Raw genomic sequence first — 16,558 nt, forward strand, 5'->3', positions numbered from 1 at the left:
TCTGTTATTATTTATACATTTTGTTTTTAGCATCAAAATTTTGTGTGATTTTAGATATGTATTTCGAAAACAAATTTCCCTCGTACTTTCTTCAACTAATTCTTATAGACATCGCAAAAGAAAATAATTTTTTAAACAGATTCAAAAATACAAGCTAATATCCCCGGCCACAAATTTCAAAAAGACACAAAAATTGGGAAAAAAATTATTATTTTATTTTACCACCGTAGGAAAACAAACTTTCTAACCCTGAATGTAAAACAAACACATTGACTTTCACTTTTAACTATTAAGCCAACGGAATTTCAAGAATTGTTTTTAAAACTTATAAGACATTGGTATTGGTATCGAAAATTGGCAAGAATTCTCAAGCTTGCCATTGAAATTGTGAAACAATGTAAATAATATAAGTTAACTGACGCAACATAATAACACTAAAATTAATATACTACAGTCAAGAATTCTCAAATTTATTAAATTAAAATATCATTTATACAAAATAAATTACGCAGAGTATAACAATTATTAGTTTTCAGACGATTTCCAACACTTTTTGTTTACAAAACAAGAAACAAAAACATACACGTTTAACAGTTAAGAATACAGTGATGAGACAAAAATACTTTCGAAAGTATTCTTTGTTATACAAGAAAGCTAAAAGCTAGTGTAAGCATCTCACATGTAGATTATTAATTATAACCCTGTGTCAATAAAATAAAAATTAAAAATATTGCGAAGCTCACAAAAACATGCTTTTTATCATGAGCTTTTTCTAAACATTAGATTTTCTACTAGACGACTTACATTTGTGAAGTCAGAACTGACTTTGTGCTATTCAATTTTAATTATATTATTCCATAACATTGCAAACAGACAATGAAAATCGAAGAAGTAGAACAGTGTAGTTTTCAAAATTGGTATAATAATTTTAAAAATGTGTCTGTAAAAAGGTATTGTACTTTTTATTTCAGTAAAAAAAAAGTTAATACATAGCCTAAATTATATACTTAATTGCACTTAAACTTAACTTATACTTAAACATTGCTCCATAAAATAAACTATTTATTGAATTAAGTGATGATAATTGTAAGCAAATAAATAGTAATCTTACAATCAAATGATCAATTCAAAAGAAGATAGTTCAACTTTGATCAAAGATCCGTCATACATGACTGTTTGTATGGAAATTAGAAAACAAAAATTCATTATTACTTAGTTTCTTACTTACTTTATCTTTTTTCTTAGTTTCTATTGGTAAAGTTATTAAGGTTTTTTAAACAAAAACTTCTCATCAACTAGGACGATACACTTTATACTATCCTTAATTTCGGGGAAATAATTACTATTTTTAAATAAAATCTAGATGTATATGATTTGAGTATTCTTAACATTTTGTTAAAAATATATATTAAAATTATTAAAATATTTCAGCATTATTCTGCCCCTTCCTGATGATTTCATTAAATACATTTTGGCAGATGGAATTATTTTGCCAAAAAGGTAAGAAAAAATAATTTGTTTTTATAATACAAAACAAAAAATTGTTTTTCCATTCATTATCATTGCCGGGCAATGTTGTCAAAAATGTAACAATTTTTAACTATACAATCTTTTTTTAATGAAGAAATAAAAATGTGTTTCTATCCAGCTGAAAACATAATTTTCTTTAATTAATAGTTTTTTTTAATTTTGAGCATGAATGTAAATTAAATCTTCCAGAAAAATTCGTCTTTTAAATTAGCTGTGAATATGTTTTGAAAAGTGTTTGTAGTCACTGCATTTTTTAAAAAAAATGTATTTGTATCAGTATGTATAAGTAATTGTAGTTAACTATATTTTTTAAAAGTAATTGTAGTTATAATTACCTACAGAAAACGAGCTGTTTTTCTTACCTCTTGGTGATTCATCAATACTTACTTAGCTTAATTCTCATTTTAAATTTGATCTTTTTTACCAAAGTACTGTTTAAATTAGTTTCATAAATGTTAATTCTAAGAATACTTAGCACAAATTTTTAATAACTTAACCTGTAATATTTCTGTTGTTCTCTACTCTATTCACTTTGAATAGAAAAATTCTGCTTAGATTTAGAAGGAAAATTATTGTACTGTAGAATCTTGGTCAATATTTTCTTTGGGGAATGATAGATATGGCAAAACAATGAATGAAGAACAGCATAAATGTAAAATAATGACTAATAAAATACAAAATAATGACTTGAAAAAAGTAATAAAGAAGTAATGGACTTGTAAACTAATACAATAGGTATAAAAATTAAAATGAGAAAATTATGTTCTTACTGCAAAAATATTTACACTTCAAAAGTTATAGTATAGAAATTTTGGTTTGAACACACTCTTTTTTTCTTAATATAAACAATACATTTCTGGCATTTGTTTCAAATTGCAAATCTTTTTCTGTAAATTAGTGTGAATACATAAATTCTCTTATTATTTCAAAGGCTTTGAGGCCTTTTGCAAATGTTGCCTCTAGTTGTGGTTTTGTTTCATCTTCATCGATTTTATTTTGCACTTCTGCACTCAGCATTTTAATGAACTGATTGAATAAACATCATTTTCTAGGTGTTTTTCCCAAACTGTAACTAATCCTCCTTTTCTTCTTTATTATTAGCATCAGGAGTTTCTGTGTTTCTTCACAAAATGACATAAATTAAATTTTTTTTTCAAGTGCTGGTAAAATTTTTGAACAATCAATGCTGGAATCTGTTAGTTTCAAAAACAGACTTTATTTTGAAAATACTTTTTTATAAAAGCATATTTTATTAAATTAAAGAAATTTGATAAATTTTGATTTTTTTTTATATTTTAGTACCAATGTTTCTCATGTAGTTTCCACCAATGATAGTGATTTAAGTGATGAAGAGGTAATTTTGTGCTATTATTTTTGTTTTTTAATATTAATCATATATATTACAAACTTATATTATTTACTAAATTATATTTTCAAATGTTATTTTAGGAAACATGGGAAGAAGATACTGATGAGGCTGAACCTGAGGTTTGATTGAGAGTTTTTATATAAAGTTTTGAAATAAGTATATTGCATTGACCAGGTTTTAATTTTTTAGCCATATTGCTTTTTAATGAGTATATTTATAAGATTTATTATCTATTTTATCTTAATTGTTTTCAGTTATTTGAAGTATTTTTAATTATCTTCCTTGCTCCTGCACCCCCCCCCTTCCTCAAATACATTTATTGTAAAATGCCTGTTGACATAATTACAGTGCCCATCACTAACAAAATCACTGGATTGTAAAATTTGCCATTTTTTAAAAACAAATTTACAAGATCTGAACCATTATAATATCAAAGCATATTAAAACCATCTTTTAATAATCATTAGCACCTTTCCACAAAATCAAAAAATTTATTGAAATGTTTTAAAAAATGAACCTGCTTTCTCTTTCAGTTTTTATTTTCTTAAGTTTTAAAACTTGTGTATCTTATGGATGCTAAAATCTTGTCTGCCGCTCATGAACAAACGAATGAGGTTACGGGCCTGGTTTGCTTATGATTTTCTTTCTTCTCAAATTTTGAAAGGGGGGATAATATATAAATAATGAATTCATATTTGCCATAATAGATTTAAAAAAAGAACAAAACTACAAACGTCGTTTGAACTTTTTGGAGAAATTGAATTATTTTAGTTTAAAAATAATGACATAGGAAAAGGAGAGTGTAAAAGAATCCAAATGAAAACTGTAGAAACAAAGAAAGTTATTGAATACCTCTCATCATTCATTATCAATGAGCATGAATTACTTAAACAAGGTAAACTGTCACTGATAAGAAATATCAAACCGGCAGAATAGGATTGTTTTAACAAGTTGCCACTAATGTTTTTATGTTCCAGCTGTAAATAAATGTGGGCCGTACATTTTTACATTAATTTAAATTTGTTTCTTAGCAACTTGCCTAAATGGTGAGATTTGAATGTCAAAGATAGATTAGATTTGAATGTCAAAGATAAATTTGAAACTTTACAAAACTATGATTAATTTAACTAATTGTAATCAACAGGAAGCAATGCTTAAATTAGAGATTTCTTAAACAGCTCTGTTTAATATTCTAAAACAGAGGGGTAGGGGAAATAGTCGATGACGTGAAATAGAATGGCAATCTATTAAGAAAACATAAACGTGAAGGAAAATCAAAATAAATTCAAACTTCTTAATTTATGCTTTCTATTTCTTCTGATCAACTGCTTTGCTGGAATGGCCCAAAAAAGCTTGTGATTGTAAAATTGCCCTTTTGCGTTCAATCTAATATCAGAAAATGCAGAAATTTGCTAATCTGTTTGGAGATTCTGTCTTTAAAAAAAAGAGATGGATGGTTAATTAGATGAAAAGACTTCAACAACATTGTTTATCATAAACTTCATGGTGAAAAGCAATTTGCAGATTCTACATCAGCTGAGGATTGGATAAAGGATGTATGACCAACACTGATTAAAGGATGTATGGCCAACTCTGACTTGAACAAATATTTAATTTTGATGAAACAGGATTATTTTATCTGCATTTCCAAAACTTACATCACTCTTTAAAAATGATTTAACTAATGAGTAGAAAAGTTGAAACAAAGATTCATGCAATATGATAGGAAATTTGAGCAAAACTCCTCTAGTGGCAGAAAAGAGCAAAAAACCTTGTTGCATCAAAGGAGTTAAAAACTTGATAGTTAATTATGCACATAGCTATATAGCATTGATTAAATCAAGTATTTTTTAAAAGAATTCCATCTTGAATAGGATTAGGATCTGAAAGAGGAAAAAATTATTCTACTTTTAGGCAATTGCTCTGTGCATCTGGCAATCGAAGAGTTACGCTTTAAAAACTTAAAGTTGGTGTTTTAGCCTCTAAATGCTACATCAATAATCGAACCACTTTATGCTCTAAGATGCACTTTAGAGCGAAGAGGAGATAATAGTAAAGGTTTAAAAAACTTAAATAAATTTACTTCCTTTCTTTAATTTCAAGACCCTTCTGTACATTTTTTTTTAAAAATGCAAAATCTAATTAATTAAAAAATGCGAATTAAAACAGTTGTAATAAAATTAAATATGATAATTAATTCAGGTTTTAATGTATTAGTTAGGTTTTACTTTGAAACTTATTTTTTCTCAAATTGTAGGTTTGTAGGTATATTAGCTTATAAAAATCAGCTGCTTTATAATTGTAGATATGCCAGTTTATAAAATCAGCAACTTTGTAAAATCAAATTTCCTCTTAAATGTGATTTTAATATGGGGCAAGGACTGTATTTGTTTCTTTGAAATTTGTGAAAACTATTAAAGCCTGACTATCAAGGAGAATTTTATATTGACAGCTATATTTCAGTAAGCAGAATTAACTTTTTGCTACGTTTGTAAAAGATTTTTAACTATTTTAGAAGAGTTAAGAATATATATTATTAAAAATAGCACACTGTTCTCTAAAAATCACTATTTCATATAACAGCGTAAGAATTTAAGTAATATTTAAATAGTTATTTCTCTACTTTCTAAAAATGAACTTTAAATTAATAGGCTCCTTACTTTCCTGAGTTTGATCAAAGTATTGAAAATGCAATAGAGAGCTTAGGTGGAAAAGTATTTCCGAAATTGAACTGGAGCAGTCCTAAGGATGCATCTTGGATGGGATTTAACTATAGCTGCTGCAGTACATCCATTTCAGACATCTACTTATTATTAAAAAGTTCAAATTTTATCATTCACGATATCACACAACCGTAAGTTATTTTTTTTCCTCAGTACATAAATGAAATATTCTTAAAATTTATACACATTCAATGTTATACCTTTCTTTTTGTTCAATCAAAATTATTTAATTCATTTTTATTTTGTCTTAATATTTGTTTTTGTTAGCAATGATATTTAAATTACTGGCGTAAATATGCTGCAATTGGGATTGATTATCATTCAAAATGTTGAAATTTGTTGATAAATTATGTATATTTTTGGGGTTATCTTAAAACATAAAACAGAAATTTCTGAAATTCTGAATTATATACTTGACTGTGAGACTTTTTTTAAATTTTCATGTAGTAATAGCATAAAAACCATTCATTTCCTAAAAACATGAATTTCTAAAAAATGATAAATTTTTACACTGAAAATTAAATCTTCACTTAAAAATTTTGAAGTCTGACTCATCATGGATAGTGCATAGATTGGGCAAAATTTGGAGCTACAACTTGAGTAATTTTTTAATAAAGTATGCTCTCAGCTCTCCCTTAAGAGGAGGCCATACAGCGGAAGAAAATTTTCGTCGCAAATTCTCTTTCTCTTTTATTACTAATTTAAAAGAAAGAAAAAGTAAGTTCAGGCAAACCTAGAGTTTGTCATGAAGTTTCAATTGCTAAAAGAATACTTCAAAATATTAAAATGCTGACAAATTATTAGAAGAGAACTTCTCCCTTGCTTAATCCTAAGTTATCATCTCATAATTTATTTTCATTTGTGTATTTTTAAATTTTCTTTTCAGTATTTGAAATTTCGTTGCTTACTCTAAGTTTGTCTGAACTCACTTTTTCTAAATTTTAAATTAGTAATGAAGAAAAAAAGAATTTGTGACAAAAATATTATTCTACCATATGACATCCTCTTGATAAAATATATAATCCCCACTTTTTTTATTTATTATTTCAATATTGTTACCATATGCTTAATTTGTAATAATTTTATGTCAAAAAAAATTTAATATTGCATTGTTAAAAAAATATTTAGTGTTTCAATTTTAAAAGCCAATAGAAATATCACAGTAATTTAAATTCTGAACTTATCTTAATCTGAATCAAAATGCTTCAAACATTTCAACCAGAAAGAAATTCAGTTGGGAAAATAAAAATTCAAGGTTATACTTATTTCTTGCTAGCAGAATACCTGTACGAGATATAAAAATAAAGAAAAAAAATCTATAAATTACTACTGAAACAATGCTGAAAATCATGCCCAAAATTAAAAGGTATATTAATGGTAATTAAAAGGTACCAATACAACTAATAAAGCTTAAACAATTCCAATGTTTTTTATTATTATATTTTCCCCTTAGTGACTTTAATTTTTAGATTAGGCGAAACGTGTTTTTAGCAATTCATCCTATCAAAATAAAGATGAACTTTTTTTCGATATCATTTAGCACGAGGCTGCTACTTGAAGCCAACAAAATTTAATAGCGATAGTCAAAATTTAACACAATCAAGAGATTTTCTTTAGTACTTTGCCACTGTCAATCAAGAACCCCGTGCCAAAAAATCTTTGATCCCCTAACTCCTCTCTTAGCTAAAGTACTATTGACTTTAAGTTGTTTAGTTTTGTCAAAACACCTTTAAAAACAGAGCTATAAGCGAACTAAACACATGGTTTCAGATAACTTTAGGAATACTAATTTGCTGTCGTAGTCTGCCTATGCTGTTCCGTTCACATTGATCATTAAGTTTACCTGACATAATAAACAATAATTAAATATTAAAGAACGTTCATTAAACTCCTTTTTTAATGATAGCTAAAAGCTAGAAAAAATTACCACTGGTGTTATCTTTAAAATATTTAGGGGGGGGGGACAGAATCATCTGCAGTTTCTCTCTCTCCCAAAGTAATTGAAGTTTCTCTCTCTATATGTCTCTCCCAAAGTAATTGAAATTTTTCTCTCTCTCTCTCATGTCTCTCCCAAAGGAATTTAAATTTTTTTCTCTCTCTCTATGTATCTCCTAAAGGAATTTAATTTTTGAACGATTTTTAGGATAGTGGCTAAAATTTCCCTTTTCACCCTCTGTCCAAATTTCAGGATGTACACAAACTGTTGAGTCATTAGAAAGACTCAAATCGATAAACTCTTCATTTTATTAATATAAATTAAGTATGTTAAAGTTAAGCAATTATTAAACTGATTTTTTTATGGATTTTTTCATAGAATGCAAATATTTTGTTTTAATGTTCGTGTTTTTCTAATCAAAATTTGTCAAAAACATGCGGCAAGGTTTAAACTTTTCTTTTGAATAGACATAACTATTATTATTATATTAAACTTTTTACTTATTACTAAACTATATTATTAATTGATGTGTAAATTTTAATAATTAACTACAATTATTAGAATCTGTTGATTATAGTTGAGTTGAATTTCCTTGTTTTAAACACTTTATTTAATTGAATCTTTTATTATTTTCTTTACATTCTTTTAGAGTTTGCTAATATTGGTTTAATGTTGTAGATTAAAAGTAATATTAAATGCATGCTTTTGTAGATAAAAATTTTATGGTTATCTATTCAGTTATACAATATTGAATCATTAAACACTTTATAAAATTTGTTTGAAGCCTACAAACTTTGTGAATTCGTTTTTTGGCCATCTTTTGTATTAATAAGAACCAGGCTTCTTATGTTTAAAACAATGAATAAAAAGCATAATGTCATTTTATATAAACATAAGGTGTTGTATGCTATTTCTTAAAAAATTTTCTAATCCCATACCTGCCAACTCTACTGGATTTACCTATAGACTGCTGGATTTTGCCAATTTTTCCTGGTTTTTGTACATTTTAGAAAATTCCCTAAAATTGATCAAGTTTTCAAAAAAGAATCCCTATTAAAATAGAATTTTTACAATGCTTGAATATTTAAATAAGTATTACAAATACATGATGAAGTGAGCCCCACATTAGTAATCACTTTAAAGCTTTTCTTTCTTTAATTTTATTTGTTCTAATTTTAAAGAATTAATAATTTAGAGGCTTTTGATACTTTCTGTAATTACCAGGTATTCAACTCACAAGAGCACATCATTGTTTAACTTCATTTAATTGAGATTCTATTGTATTTTTTTTAATTATTTTTTTACAGTGTTGCATCCTCTCTTCTTCACATAGGCTTCAATAGTTGCAATTACCTTAAATAACTTTAATATTTTAATTTTGATAACATTCTTTTTTTCTTTCAAAAAAAGTTTATATTTTCAACTTATTTATTTGTTCATATTTCTATTGAAATTATTATCACTCCTTTATATTTATTTATTGTTTGAAGATATAATCTTTGTGATGACTTCATACAAGATCAAAGTTTATCAGAAATAGAACAGAAAAACATTCCGCTATTTCTTGTTTTAAGAAAGTGGATTGACATCGACACTTCAGGAGAATTCAGATGTTTCGTTAAAGAAAATAAACTTATTGGTAAATAAAAATCTTTTTTAATACCTCTGTTTTAAGAATTTAAAGATGATATATTTGTTTAAAATAAATAATCCCAAGAAACTGAAACAGTCATACATAAATAGCAAATAATAGGCAACATGTTTCAAGCGCTTAAAAACAGACATCGAGCACTTAAAAACAGACATCAAGCACCTAAAAACAGGCATCGATTTTTGAGCGCCTGAAACATGTCAACTGTCATTTCCTATTTATACATTTTTGAAGAGAAGGAAGTTTTTAATCAAGTAATTCATTTGTTTGTTTATTGTGCTTATAAAATTGAAACATACATTTCTTTGTTTCACGCAAAAATTTTTTAATTTAAATAGTTAATTGTTTTGTTATAATAGTTTTCTTTGTTTTAAATAGTTCATTTTAATTTTATTTTTTACACATTTTCTCCTTTTCTTTATTATTAATTTGTGTCGCCGATTTTTATAAGTCATAAAAATCTGTTATAATTATCTAAAATCTATTTTTAAGCATTGCTTATTAATTTTATTTATGATAGTGCGGAATCGTAAATGAAAATTAAATTTAATTTACTATTAAAGATTATATTTGGGTTAAGAAATGTTTAGATTATAGTGTTACACTACTGTTTCATTTATATTTGTTATATATGCTGTATTGAATTTCCCATTAAAATAATAAAAGGGAATACTCAATATTAATATGAAATAATTTCAGGTGTTTGTCAACGAGAACATAGTGCTTTCTTTGAGCATATAAATTTACATAAGGCAGAAATACTGGAAGATCTTGTGACATTTTTTACTGAGAAAGTACAGTTTAAATTTCCTCTGCCAAATTGTGAGTTTTTTTTTTAATTGTAATTTTTTTTGTTGAATTTATTACACAGAACACTACTACATTATTACTACTACACTATTACATTTATTACACTATTTATGATACAGAAATTTTACAAACTTTTTAATTTTAAATCTTGTGAGCTAAGTTAAAAAAAATTCATTAAATTTTATCACTGATTATCATTATGCTCTTGCATTAGGTGTTTATTCTTTAGTTCTTTTTTTTCATAAAAAAATTAAGAGATGGATTAAATGTCTTAAAATAAATAAGTTGTCACATTTACACTTAATGTAATGTGACAATTTAATTTCGAATTTTACCTAAGCCTTTAATTTTTCTTTAAACGTTTTCCCTTTTCTTCAATTTAGCAATTTTAACTTTCTTGTTGACCTTTCTCATGGTCATTGCGGTCATCGCACTTCCTGTGGGGAAAGTCAACCAACCCCTCTANTTTACTTGTTTCAGATATTTATGATGTTTATCGGAAGAAAAAGGTATGCAAATTATGTCTCTTTTTTATCGCAAAACTTTAATTAAAAAATGTAAATGAAAGATAAAGCTACAAATATTGAGAACATTAGTTACTTAAATAATTATTAGATAGATTTAAGAAATTGATTTAAGTTTTTTCTTCTTGCATTTCTCACTGTTCTAAATCATTTGTTACATTATTTTATCATTATATTTTTGTATTATTTTATTAATGCCTGTGTGTTGTAGATATTAAGTAAATTGTTTTGTTTTGATTATGCATTTATTAAACAAAAATAATATAAGAAAAACTATTTACACAAAGAAAAATAATGTGGTTACTGCAATAGCAGTACATAATGAAGATCAATTCATGAGAGAGCTAGTAATACCCAACTTTCTAATTTGAAGGTTTTTAAAGTAACGGCCTTGATTTTCTGACAGTGATGTGAAGTGGGCGAGTGCAAGCGGGGTTAAACATTTAGGCGTGTATTTTTCGATTCTAATGATATCTAAATTTACTTCATAATATGACAGAAGTTTTATAATCTAATTTATATGACCATTTCGGTACAAATATTACATATATGGTTTATTTACGGTATTTGCCACTGAAGTGACATTGACTAATTTCAAGTTAATAATAATACAGTGGTAATCATAAATTTTTTAAAAAAAAATCTATGAAATTTATTTCTCATGACATTATTAATAAATTCGGATGTTTATAGAAATAATATTTCTTTATTAGGTTATTGAATGGCTTAGGGATTGTGGCAAGTTAGAATAAGTTATTAAAAAACTACTGAAAGAATGATTTTATCTTGCTTTTAAATAAATTTGAAATAATATTTTTTTATTTTCTTTCTTAGTAGTGATAAAAAAAATTAATAATCAAGAGTCATTTTTGTATAAATGCTGAAAAAAAGTCATAAAAATGCATGAGAAAAATAGCTTTAATGTTGATTATTGACTGACTTGGCAACTATGACAATTTTAAAATGAGTTACTTTAGATTGATGTAAGATTGATGATGACGTAAGATCGATGTACTAAGATTAATGTTTTAAGATTGATGATGATGTAAGATTGATGTGCTAAGATTAATGTTTTAAATGTATTTTATAGGATAAAGTTATATTGATCGACTTCAATCCTTTTGGAAAAGTTACAGATTCCTTACTATTTACTTGGGAAGAACTAAATTCTGATCTTACCTCAGTTGATGAAAATGATGTAGGTGATTTTAAAACTGTGTCTAAAGTCTGATATGTATTCATAACAGGGCTCCCACTGGCAGGGAAAACCTGGAATTGTCACAGAATTTTATTTTAACTCCATTAAGCAGGGAAAGAGGATTTTTTATTTGAAAAAAAAAAACTTGAAAATTTCTATATTATACCTGCAAAATAACCAGTCTTTGAATTTTCAGTAACAGTAATCAGTTATTGAGATTCGAGTTAAATAGTTTTAACATCTATTAAAATTATCTTATAAAATTCCATGTTTCTATTCTTAATCTATCATGTGAATATTTTACTTTGCAAATAAAAAAAATTCTGATTGAAATTTGCATGGTATAGATAAAATATTGTCTGGATTTTCATTGAAATCTTCCTGATATACCTGGACAAGTCAGGCAATTTTTTTTCTGAAATTGAGTGTGAACCCTATTATAATATAGATAACATTATTTTTTCTCCATCTTCATCTGGTTCCCAACTAGTGCTGATCAACATTGTGATTATTAAGAATATGTTAGGAAATATTGATGTTTCACAATCAATAACTAGTAGAACTTCTATGCTGCTGTTATAGTTAAGATATGATACAACCACTAGAAACAAAGGTGTAGGAAATTTCAATATCCTTGATTGCGCTATTTTTTTTTTTTTTTTTTTTTTTTTTTTTTTTTTTTTTTTTTTTGCTGATCTTTCAGCTATCAAAAATTAAATTAAAAGCAGGAGAACCAGTCTCGTCCAAAATGTATTCTGAAATTGTGCAACAATCTAAAATCACATGCTCAACCCAATATTTGCACAAATGATAATTGAAATACTTTGATTATTTTCAAATAAATATCTGATGGTTTTTTTAACCTCTAAATCATCTACTAAGTAGTACAGTCATGTCTACTAAAAGGGGCACTTAAAATATTGTCAAAGCACGCATAGAATGCAACATTACAGTATGTATGTTTATGTTTGATTTTTTTTTTAAACAATTTATTTATTTATTGAACAACAACTCTCATTGAAAAATAGAAGATAAAATCTATTTTTAAAATAGAAAAAAATAATAGAGGCCCAATTTTATTATTTCCATATCATATAAATAGTTTGATTCTTGTCATTCTTTTCTGAAATCTAAGTGCTATTATTGTTGGTTATAATCTCCAGTCAATCAGGGCTTGATTTATCATGAAGCCCAGGGGCCCTCACATATCTGGAGGCCCCGGAAAACTTTAAATATTTTTTGTGTGTGTTTTTACATAAGAATTGTCTATTAGAATTATGAGTTAACAAAAACTGAAATAAATATATGTGCAAATTTACTAATAAAGCATAATTTACTTAAGTTGTAACTGGTTTAAAGGCATTTTCCAGTGAATAACAAACAAATTTAAGGACCATTAAGGCCAGTTCTGTGCCTAGGGTCTCCGGATTTCTAAATCATGCCCTGCAAATAATAAAGATTTTGTTGATCTATTTTAGGAATATCCTGAGTTTAGATGCGTAGAAGATAATTATGGGGTACAACCTAGAACACTGAGTAGTTACGCTGTCCCCACAGACATTATAGACATAAGCACAGGAGAAGATAGTTTTAAACTTGTAGATTTGATGAAGCTAGTAAGTATTCTCTCTGCTAATTTTAATAATGCATTTTTTATACTCGAATTATTTGCTGCTTTTTTTTGTTTAAGTTTATTAGGTTCTAAAATTATATACAAATGTACAATACACAGTATAAATAACTTAACACCTGAGTAACTTTGGGTATAGTGATCCAATTCCCACGATCATAATCATAAGATGTAATCTTATTGGTCCAAGGGTCTTATTTTAAATATGATGCTTAAACTTCGCAGAGTATTGAGTTATACAATTAAATATGAAGGAGTATTAAGTTATGAAGTCAGACCAAAAAAAATGTACTATTTGTGAAAACACATACTTTGTTTTGACAGATTTGGATTTTTGATTTTTAAAATGGGAGGGAGTTACTGCTATCTGAAAAATATGGTCCCAATATTTTAATCAGAAGACAGTGCAAAATTTGGAAAGTCTGAATATTAATTTCACTTTTTGCATAGTTAGTAACATCGATAGAACTATTTAAACAACTAAAAAATCGGATTGAACACAATTTAAAAACTTGTTTATGCAATGATAATTTCATGCAAAATATAATTTAAAATTATTTATTATTTTTATTTATTTTAATAACAATAAAAAATTCTTTGAATTATAAGATATGTAAATTTTACCTCATTTTAAACTGTGTTTTTTTAAAATGATGAAATACAAAAAGTTAAGGAAATTGGTTACATAGTTTCTAAGAAAAGAAATTAAAATAAGAAGTATTTTTATAATTTATCATTCAAAGCTGTAAACTTCCAAGTAGTATAAATATTTGTGTACCTTTCAAATGATTCTAAATTAATTAAGAAAAAATAATAATCAATCAGTAAAAGTTGTTTTTTATAATGATGAGTATAATTCCAACATATATTACAATTATTTGTTTTATAAATTTCACATTTTAGTCACACTGACATGTTTCCATCCTCATTCAATGATATGTTTTTACTCACAAAATCTGATATTTGGCAGAGTATAACAAATAAACAAAAATTAAGTTTTCCGTTGAAATTATTGCACATGGTATTGATTAGATATGATCTGGATTTTTGTTAAAAATTTACTTGATGTACCTAGAAAAGTCAGGGAATTTTTTTTCTGAAATTGAGCAGGAATCCTGTTTAAGCTTAAATTTTTGCTGCTGTTTTATCATAAAATTTTATTAATTACTTAATTTTTTTTAAGTCTAAATTTTCTGGTGAGTGTTATTTCATAGTGTTGTATTTGAGAACTAACATTAAATTAAATGAACCTCCTGCTAAGAAGTAATAAATTAGACAAATTACATCTTTCTGTTCCTAATTCCTTTCAATAATTGAGAATGATATGAACTATGACTCTGCTGTAACGAACTTTATTTTAAGCTGCAATAATTTAAAAATCTTATTATGTCAAAAAAAATATTGTCTGAAGTTTAAATCAACTTTTTTATTGTAAACAAATAAATGATTTGCTTTAAACATGAACAGATCTGAACACATATTTCCCAAATTGTACGACAACTGCACATGATAAGGTTTTGTATCCATGATACCCACCATCGAAACCTTACTCAAGTTTTAAAATTAACATTTTATTATAAAAAATTTTAAAAATTCAGTTGCAAAAATAAAACATGCATGCTATAGAATGATTTATCTGTATATTTAAAGTAAAGTTACTTAATAATAATTAATTTATTGTATATTTCAGAAAATAGAAGCACAAAATGAATCATCTGATGATGAAAACAATGCTGAAAGTAATGGAACTCAAAATGAATAAGTATTTTTGTAAAATATGTAAAATAAATTTTATATTAAATATACTATTTAATCAAAGTTGTAATATCAGTTCGTTAACTGTTATAGTTATTAAGGACTACATAGGATGTCGACTGATGCGGATGTTCAATAATTTCCCCATGTTTTAATTCCTATTGATAAAAAAATTCTTATACTTTCGTGTCCATGATTTCAATTTTAAAAGTAATCTGCTACTTCAGAAGAGAAAAGTTATGAGACCACTCATTAAACACATTTTACTCTCCAACTGTCAAACTCCTCCAGCCTACAGACAATTCATTTTGGTATCTTATAGCAGATGAGCTCCAACTTTAACTCCGAGGAAGTATTTCCTAAGTGGCAGTGAAAGACTGATTAAAATGCAATTGTACATAAAATTAGCTTTTTACAATTTCTATGACTTAGCTCATTTTCATTTCTATAATTTGCTCTTATAATAAGATTGATTTATTTGCAATTAGTGGTAATCAAATTAAATTTATAAATCCAAGAATTTAAAAAAAGTATAAGATTTATTACCGCTTTGAATATAAAAATGAAGATACTACTAAAAATGAAATGTTACTATTACATATTCTATATGTGGTGTGCCTCCCCCCCCCCCCCCCCCCCCCNCCCCCCCCCCCCGACGGCTTGAAAAGCCAAATTTTCTCGTATTGATTTAATAGAGTTTTGGATGTCTACTATCATGTCATAAGCCACAAAACCTTAAGGGTTCTCACTCCTTGTGCAAATCTGAAATTTCTGCAGTTGCTGTTCTAAAATGCAAATATTGTTCAAATAAATGTGAGTAGCTCTATAAAGCATTATCCTACCATTTAAAAAGTTATGCTATTAGCTGCAAACTAACCCATCATTTATAATGAATTTTCAATACCCTTGTGTGTGAATAGTTATTCCTTTTACTATATTAATACTTACAATATTATTATGAATATATTATTTGTACTTAAGTGAATTTAAAGTATGAGTTGTATTGACAATATTTATATTTTCACCATTTACTTCCATAGTTTCTGTTTCATAGTCTCACTCATATAAAACGTATAATATAACATTTATTATTTAATAATGTATGCATATAATAAATGTTATAATCTATGTTTATAATAAATGTTTAAATAGCAATAGAGACCTTGAGACATATCTAAAATGAAAAATTAAATTATAACAATAGTTTTTTATGTTTAAATTATTTTTCACTATGTTTGAATTTAACCAGTAATAATATTTTTTTAATCCCCTGAGCTCCATGCTGAATAATGCTTAAATATTGTGTGTTATGACAAAAATCTAGATTACTACAAAAAAAGCGTAGCTACAACTCAAAGCTTTTAAAATTGTTTCATTCTAAAACTAGAAATATGATAAGAGGAATTAATAAATTATCACCTTGAAACATATC

General features: G+C 26.3%; 1 protein-coding gene across 2 annotated transcripts; it reads left to right on the forward strand.

Moving 5' to 3' along the window:
* The first annotated feature begins 686 nt into the window (after window positions 1-686).
* LOC107449662 (translation initiation factor eIF2 assembly protein) lies at window positions 687-15,189 on the forward strand. Of its 2 annotated transcripts, XM_043051564.2 has the most exons (11): window positions 688-950; window positions 1,432-1,500; window positions 2,830-2,884; window positions 2,980-3,018; window positions 5,551-5,753; window positions 9,049-9,197; window positions 9,909-10,031; window positions 10,500-10,528; window positions 11,634-11,741; window positions 13,220-13,357; window positions 15,062-15,189. In XM_043051564.2, the coding sequence occupies exons 1-11, from the start codon at window positions 877-879 to the stop codon at window positions 15,131-15,133; spliced, it is 1,059 nt and encodes a 352-aa protein (XP_042907498.1). In that variant the 5' UTR covers window positions 688-876; the 3' UTR covers window positions 15,134-15,189. The 2 variants fall into 2 exon arrangements, with proteins under 2 accessions (XP_042907499.1, XP_042907498.1); XM_043051565.2 differs by lacking the exon at window positions 9,909-10,031 and having other exon boundaries at window positions 687-950.
* The last annotated feature ends 1,369 nt before the right edge of the window (window positions 15,190-16,558 follow it).

Source organism: Parasteatoda tepidariorum, chromosome 5 (assembly GCF_043381705.1).
Source record: "Parasteatoda tepidariorum isolate YZ-2023 chromosome 5, CAS_Ptep_4.0, whole genome shotgun sequence".
NCBI lineage: Eukaryota > Metazoa > Arthropoda > Arachnida > Araneae > Theridiidae > Parasteatoda > Parasteatoda tepidariorum.

Excerpts from the sequence above, each read along its gene's own strand:
- LOC107449662 (XM_043051564.2), top strand. The coding sequence starts at position 877 with ATGAAAATCGAAGAAGTAGAACAGTGTAGTTTTCAAAATTGGTATAAT. Across the intron at positions 1,501-2,829 it reads GGAATTATTTTGCCAAAAAG|TACCAATGTTTCTCATGTAG; the intron begins GTAAGAAAAAAT and ends TTTATATTTTAG. Across the intron at positions 11,742-13,219 it reads CCTCAGTTGATGAAAATGAT|GAATATCCTGAGTTTAGATG; the intron begins GTAGGTGATTTT and ends GATCTATTTTAG.